The 7,661-nt window shown below is 36.0% G+C and overlaps 1 protein-coding gene across 2 annotated transcripts in view; it reads right to left on the minus strand.

Moving 5' to 3' along the window:
- The window catches only part of satb2 (SATB homeobox 2), a 43,637-nt gene that overhangs the window by 21,671 nt on the left and 14,305 nt on the right, over positions 1-7,661 (minus strand). For both annotated transcript variants that reach the window (XM_058619378.1, XM_058619369.1), the window contains exon 3: positions 1,934-2,060. In XM_058619378.1, the coding sequence (XP_058475361.1) occupies positions 1,934-2,060 (127 nt within the window). The remainder of the gene's footprint in view (positions 1-1,933; positions 2,061-7,661) is intronic.

The following is a 7,661-nucleotide window of genomic DNA, read 5'->3' on the forward strand; positions in this document are numbered from 1 at the left end:
TTTTTTTTTATTTTTTTTTTATTTTTTAATGTTGTATTGTTTAAGTTTTGTGTTTGCCAGGTAAATAACACAAAGAAAACATCATTAATTCAGCATTATTTAAATTATTATTATTATCACAGGCAAACTGTAAAACAGCAACTAATAATTATCTACTTCATAAATAAGTTTGATGGTCATTTTTCTTAATAATGATTCATTCTTTCACATACTCATCACATTATATAATAAATATGACCGATAGAAAACTATCAAATATTAAACATTAGCAGATGCTAGCTGCCAATTTTGTGATTGAAAGCTAAATATTTGTCTTAAAAACTGTTTTCTGTCAATTATGCCCTAAAGATTAATTGATCAATTCATTATTAATTGGTTTGAATGTTTTTATTAATGATTAAATCAAGTTCTCTGATTTTATTCAGTTTCAATGTGAATATGTACTGGTTTCTGGCCGTGCTGGCCGTGCTGGCCGTGCTGTCAATTGAAGATTGGATTAATGAATGAATAATTTAAATTAAAATCACATTTTAATGTCAAATGTTTATGTACTTCAAACAAATTAAATACAAATAAAACAACATTGAATAAGGAGCTAAATCACTCAGTCAGAACCAAATGCTGTGTTCCCATCTTTATGCTAAGCTAAGCTAATCTGTCCTGTGTCAGTATTTGAATGTTTACGGTGAATAATCCATCGCAGGCTGCAGTAATTTCATATTTACTAATAGAACTCAGAGCGAGCAGCGCTTCACAAAACAAAAATGCGTAACTGCTCCTTTAACCGTTCCAAATCAAGCCCACATGTCCGTCAAACCTCCCGTACAGAGACAGACACAGACCGACCTACATTCCTGCAAATTTCCTCTTTTCACATCTGATAAATCATTTCGACACAAGGTGTGGCGGCGTTTCTAACTGTTTTTTTACCATGGAGATTCACGTCAACACGTAAACAAATGGAGACAATAACAATAATAACCCTTTCATCTGGAGTTTATCTGGCTTTTATCGTCCGTCCATCGCTAAATCTGAGGAGCTGCAGCCAGTTCCTGTCCCTGACCGAGACAGATTACAGATTAACGTCCGCCGGCGTCGTTCACCGGAGCTCGACGCAGTGATGATGATCAGATATTTATGACGCTTCAATATCTTCAAAATAAATCAAAATATTGACATATTTTTATGGCGTGAAACTGTATTAATGTTATTGAAGAACTGTGCTAATATATTAATATTCTTAAGTGTTGTTTTCTGTTGTATTTAGGCCTCCGGCCACTAGTTGGCAGCACAATTTCAGCAGCTGACTCTCTCCTATTCCTTCCACTTCTCTGATATAACAAAGAAAACTACATATTCTTTATGTAGATGACGCTGTTTTTTTACTGTTCATTTTTAGGGGGTGGGGCTTGCTTCAATATATCGCAATGTTATTGTGGTTGTCAGTCCTGGATCGTGATGTGTATTTTCATCACCACGTCCCTGTCGCGTACGAGCGTTTGCTTTAACCTCTGATTGTACGCTCATGTCAAATGCAATGTCATTTTTGTTGCGTCAATGCTAATGAGACGTAAACATTTGGTTGCCCTGGGTGACGTTAACATAAAAGTAAAGGGTCATAAATTATGTGAAGATAATTATTCATACATATAATGTTTTGTTCATTCGTCAAGTTGAAATATTTAGGTTTTCTTTAGCGTGAAACAACGCAACAAACCAATCAACAAAAATATGGTGCGTTCCTTTCATATCGGAAGTTGGAGGTCGGAACTGAGAGTTAAGAAGTCGCAACAACAAAAACAATTAACGGTAAAAGTAGCGTTGTTTGTACGAGTGGCAGCCATTTAAGAACCCAAGAGGCAACAGTTGTAGAAGGAGGAGGAGGGGTTTAACAAAACTGAGTTTTAAACATGTTATAAGTGTAAAGTCTGACCTCTGCAGTTGAATACGTAGCGTGACCATGTGATAAACCTCCATCAACATGTCGGCAACCGTAGCCTCGGGAGCGTCCGTCAGGAAGTGGATGGGAAGAGGGTTCCATCGTCCGACTTTGATGATGCCTGAACAGAAACACAAGAAAGTCACAGTTTTATTACAGTTCTACAGTTTATTTATCGGCGATGAATGGTGGGTCATACTAAATTTATCAAAATAAATTAGTCCGTTTTTTTTTTCTCTGGGTTTTTTGCTCCATAGAACAAATAATATTAAAACTGAATCATTTTTAGTTTTTGGACAAAACTGTTTGACATTTTACTTTTTTAGTTCAGGTTCTTTACCAAAACAGTTTTATTCCCAATTTAATTTCATAATATTAATCACAAATGTGTTCATAATACTATTTTTAAATAGACAAACTACAAGTTGGCCAATATGGATTATTTTTGGTACGTAAATTTAGCTGATTTTCTTTTCCTTCTTTTTCGCCTCCATCTGATAACAAAAGTATTATAACTATAATTATTATATTATAACTACTAGTATTATAACTATTTCATGAAAATAAATAACACAAAAAAAGTATTTTAAATAAAAATAATGCATAAACTAAACATGAAATTTTATTAAAAAAAAGATGAATTAAATTTTTTATTGAATAAAAAATAAAGTTTTAGTCATTTAGCAACATTTATCCAGTTTTAGCGAGAAACAATGTGTAATTTGGCAGATTAATTGATTATGTTAATAATCATCATAAAAAGAGTTTCAGGACTTCAGGTATTAAATATAATTATTTTAATTTTAATATTTATCCTTTAAATGTAGTAACGTATAAATGTATAAAAGTGAATTCATGTCATAAAAAGCTGAAGGCAGTTCAATGAAATCTAAGAGTGTGTGTCTTGTTTTTGGGCTGAGCAGTGTACAATAATAACAATCATTTTATTTATACAGAGACAATAAATTAAAGAAACACCCGTTTACAGACGGAGTAAATACAGGAGACGGAGACAAAGACAAACACAGAGACAAAAGCCACAATAATCAAAACACACAGAACAAACGACTAAATACTGAGGGAGGAAAAACACTTAAAACACATAAAAACAAAGAGACTCTAATAAATAAAAGTAATACACACAATAAACCATAAAAGACAAAGATGAAAGGCAGCCGAGGATTTTGTTTTTCTGACATGTTTTTCTGCTTATTTAGAAAAACTGTTGACCACAGTGACGACTTTTCACTGCCATTTTACACAGATGCTACCTTTAACTTCACTATCTGTGTGTGTGTGTGTTAGGTTAAGGCATTTAGTCGTTTAGTTGTGATGGTTAAGGTAAGGGTAAGGGGCTAGCTGATGTGTTATATCCCCAAAATGAATGCTGTGCGGGAATGTGTGTGTTCTTGTTTTTGTTACCTCATTAGGACCAAGCGTAAACACCTACTTAGTCAGGACCAGTGATCAGTAGGCCATCGTGGACACCAAAACCTGGTCCTAATGAAGCACAACCTCATTTCTGAGGGTCTGGTTAAGATCAGAACTCAGATTAGGTTATGGTTGGAGTTGGTCATTAACTAGTTATGGTTATGGTTCAGGACAAGGCTTGGTTTAGTCTGTTTATATGAACGGAAGTCAATGCAGAGTCCTGAGAAGAATAGCTGCACAAACCTCTGTGTGTGTGTGTGTGTGTGTGTGTGTTTGTGTTTCAGTTGCATTGTCGTCACAAGTAAATCTGTCGATTTGAATCGGTTTTAGTTCAGTTTCTTTAAAGGCTTAGAAAAGGCTCGCAAACACGCAACTAAATACTCACACACACACTTACACACACACATACGTACATACACAGACGCACATTCTTCATGGGGACTGGCTGGAGCTGTGAAAACTAAACAAAACTAATCGCATTACTATCCTCTAAATGAGATCCAGACCAGTCCTGCTCTCTCTCTCTCCGTCTCTCTGTCTCTCCTGATCTTTGTCCGTCTTTCTTTCTCCATTAAAAAAAAAGAAAAGAAAGACATTTCTTTAATTCCTTCCTTCCATTACGTTTAAATCTGTGATTCCAGTGTTGGCTCCGCGTTCCTAATAATCTGGTGGTTTTAACGAGAGCATTATTTTAATCCAGCGTGAGCAGAAACGAGCTGATGTCCTCAGGACAGAGAGGAACCACCCATAGACCACCACAGAGACACTTAAGAACTTAAGAACCCAAACAGAACCAGCCGCCACTTCACTGCAGCAACACTCGTAGATTTGATTTCATTTGACCTCAGGTTTTTTATCAACAACAGGAAAGAAACGTTTAAATGATAAATGAAATGATAAATCAGCTCATCTCTGATGATGTGATTGTTAAAGTTAATGAACTTCTGGTTTCTTTGCTGCTTTTTTTATGAGAGAAAATTGGAATATTTTTGGGTTGTGGACAGAAACAGGACATTTGAAGATGTCGTCATTTTTGTTGAGGTTTTGGGAAACACCCGTTTGACGTTTTTTGTCCCCATTTAATGGACAAAATATTCTGTAAATGGATCCAGAAAATAATCGACACTGTTGACACCATTTAATGACATTTTATGGATCAAAGAATTGCTATAATCAAGAAAATGATCTGCAGTTTTATCAATAATGCAAATAATGGTTAGTGTTCATCCTAAATGTAAATTTAAGTGCACATTTTTGTACATAAGTCAACTCTAACCCTGACTGATTGACCGTTTCTGCAAAAATGTAACAAATGAATCCAGAAAATAATCAACAGATTCGTCAATAATGTAACTAATTATTAAAGTTGTTATCTTAAATGCTAAATTTGAATAAAACTGTACACGTTTGTCAACCTAACACTTACTGGTTGACTGTTTACTCCATTTTCTGGCCCTAAAAAAGATTAATCAGTAATAAAAATAATAATTCTATTTTTATACCTGTGAGTCAACCTAACCCTCAGTTTACACCATTTTCTGACATTTAAAGCGTAGAAATGAATCAGTTAATCGTGTCAACAACAGTGAAAATATTTGTTATTTATCGTCTTATTTATCGCACGTTTAGAACAAATATTTGTAAAATAGTTGCCATGTTGTCGCCAAATGTGTAAAACATCAATTTCACATTTAATAAGAATTTCAGCAGTTCTAGTTTTTGACGTGTGCAATGAAAAAAAATCGCAACAATAACGACGTATTAACGTGAATCTCACATGCAAACATCTTTTCCTCGTTTAACGGGAACAAAATTTTAAAAGATTATTTTACGACTGCAGGAAAAACAATGAGCTCACGCTGAGTCTCCTCTGTCACACACACACACACACACTGTTTTCACTGTCACTGATGCTCAGCTGTGAAGAAGCAAACACACACTCACCCAGGTCACATGACATCACACACACACACACACACAGTTGAATAATTGAGCCGTCTTCTTGGGTCTGATGTCCCGCGCGTCTCTGCTTCTCGTCCACAGTTAAAAGTAGAAAATCATTGTTACCATTTCCACATTAAAATTCCTCCTCTTTCATGTGGCTGCGTCGTGGTTTGGCTCACGTCGGAGCGCGGCCATCGGCACAAACGCAAAACCAAACACCAACAGCCGCGCACACACACACACACACACACACACACACACACACACACACACACGGGCGTGTGCTGCATTCTTAGTGAGGACCCTCACAATGAATGTGTTTCCTAGCCCCTTAACCTAAGATTAACCATCAAACCTAAGCACCTATCCCTTAACCTTAACCTTACTCTAGCATAAATTTAATTTGAACCCTAAAACCAAGTCTTAATCCTAAATAATCCCTTTAGACTTGTGAGAACCTGCTAAAATGTCCTAGTACTTTATTCTTAGTGAGGACCCTCAGAATTAATGTGTTTTCCTAGCCAGTTAACCTAAGATTAACCATCAAACCTAAGCACCTATCCCTTAACCTTAACCTTACCCTAGCATAAACTTAATTTGAACCCTAAAACCAAGTCTTAATCCTAAATAATCCCTTTAGATTTGTGAGAACCTGCTAAAATGTCCTAGTACTTTATTCTTAGTGAGGACCCTCAGAATGAATGTGATTTCCTAGCCCCTTAACCTAAGATTAACCATCAAACCTAAGCACCTATCCCTTAACCTTAACCTTACCCTAGCATAAACTTAATTCTGACCCTAAAAAAAATCCCTTTAGAGTTGTAAATTGATTTAAACAGCCTTAGAACTAACCGTAACCAGTTAATGACTGACCCTAACCTTAACCTAACCACCATTCAAGAGAGTTAATCTGACGTGGAATTGAATGCTGATTAAAGTTAATCCCACTTTGTCATGGTTTATCGACTCTGTCTTTATCTGACGCAGTAAAACACGACAGAAGCAGCTTTTTATTAGTGTTTGTTTAAAAAAGGGAAGTCGTGATTGACGTCATGAGGACAAAGACACCTGGAAACTGAGGAAGTTCCATCACTTAGATTTAAATCTAAAATCTAAATACAAAGCTGCGTCTCTTACTATGATATTAATGGGGATTACTTTTATATTTGATGAATTTGTGCATTATTTTCTCAAATAATCAATGTTTTTGCTCCATAAAACTACATTAAAAAAACACAATTATTTATTTATTTATTTATTTTATCAAAATAGTAATGTTGTTGATGTTAAACAGAGGAGTAAAGATGAAATATACACATTTTCGATGTAATTTTCTGGTTTGGCTGCTGTAATTCTGACAGAAAACACTGTTTTTAGTTTTTAGTTTGGTTTATAAAATGTTGTCAAATGTCTTGTTTTTGTCCACAAACACAAAACGATTCCTTTGTTAAACGAGCACATTTTAAAAAATCACTCAAACTGATGAAAATAGAGTTCAGTAAAACTGATGCTGACATTTTCTGACCTGTTAGACGTGGCACTGCAACAATACCCTGTCTCTCTCTCTGTCTGTCTGTCTGTCTGTCTCTCTCTCTCTGTCTGTCTGTCTGTCTGTCTGTGTGTGTGTGTGACAGAGGCAGTAAAGTACAGGTCTTCTGTCCTCCGGTCTATAAAAGAATAAAGAAAGCCTTGAGAACGTTATAATGGACATAAACAATATCTCGGGTTAATTACTGGGCCTGAGCTAATTAAAGAAAGTCCCGGTCGTTTAAATACACGGCGGCGGACGCAGGAATGCAGGACACAATTCAAACGGGCAGAAAATAGACCAGCACTCTGTGTAATTTTGGTCGTGGACCGCGGAGAGAAAGAGAAAAAAAATGTGTAATTTAAGCCAGGGATTATTCATTTAACGTAAAAACAAAAAGTCTTCGTTTGAGAGAAGCAGCGTGGGACAGTGTGTGTGTGTGTGTGTGTGTGTGTGTCTTTGTGAGGACGTCCTGGCTGGTCCTCACATTCTTTAAGGCTTTAAGGGTTAGGTTTAAACACTTAGTTTTGATGGTTAAGGTTAAGGTAAGGGGCCAGAGCTTTATCACTATGAAGTGTCCTCACTATGATGTTATGCAAACGTGTGTGTGTGTGTGTGTGTGTAACTGGTATTCCTTATGTTGTGGGGACCTAAATCTGTTCTCACAGTCACATGATCATTTTCAGTTGAACATGTTTCCAGGTCAGGATTACCTTTAAGCAGAGGTCTCAAACTTGTGGCTCGAGGGCCACATGTGGCTCTCCAATCAGTTTCATGTGTCATCATTTCACCACTTAGTAACAAATTATACTTATCGAC

The sequence above is a fragment of the Solea solea genome, chromosome 2, assembly GCF_958295425.1.
Source record: "Solea solea chromosome 2, fSolSol10.1, whole genome shotgun sequence".
Taxonomy (NCBI): Eukaryota; Metazoa; Chordata; class Actinopteri; order Pleuronectiformes; family Soleidae; genus Solea; species Solea solea.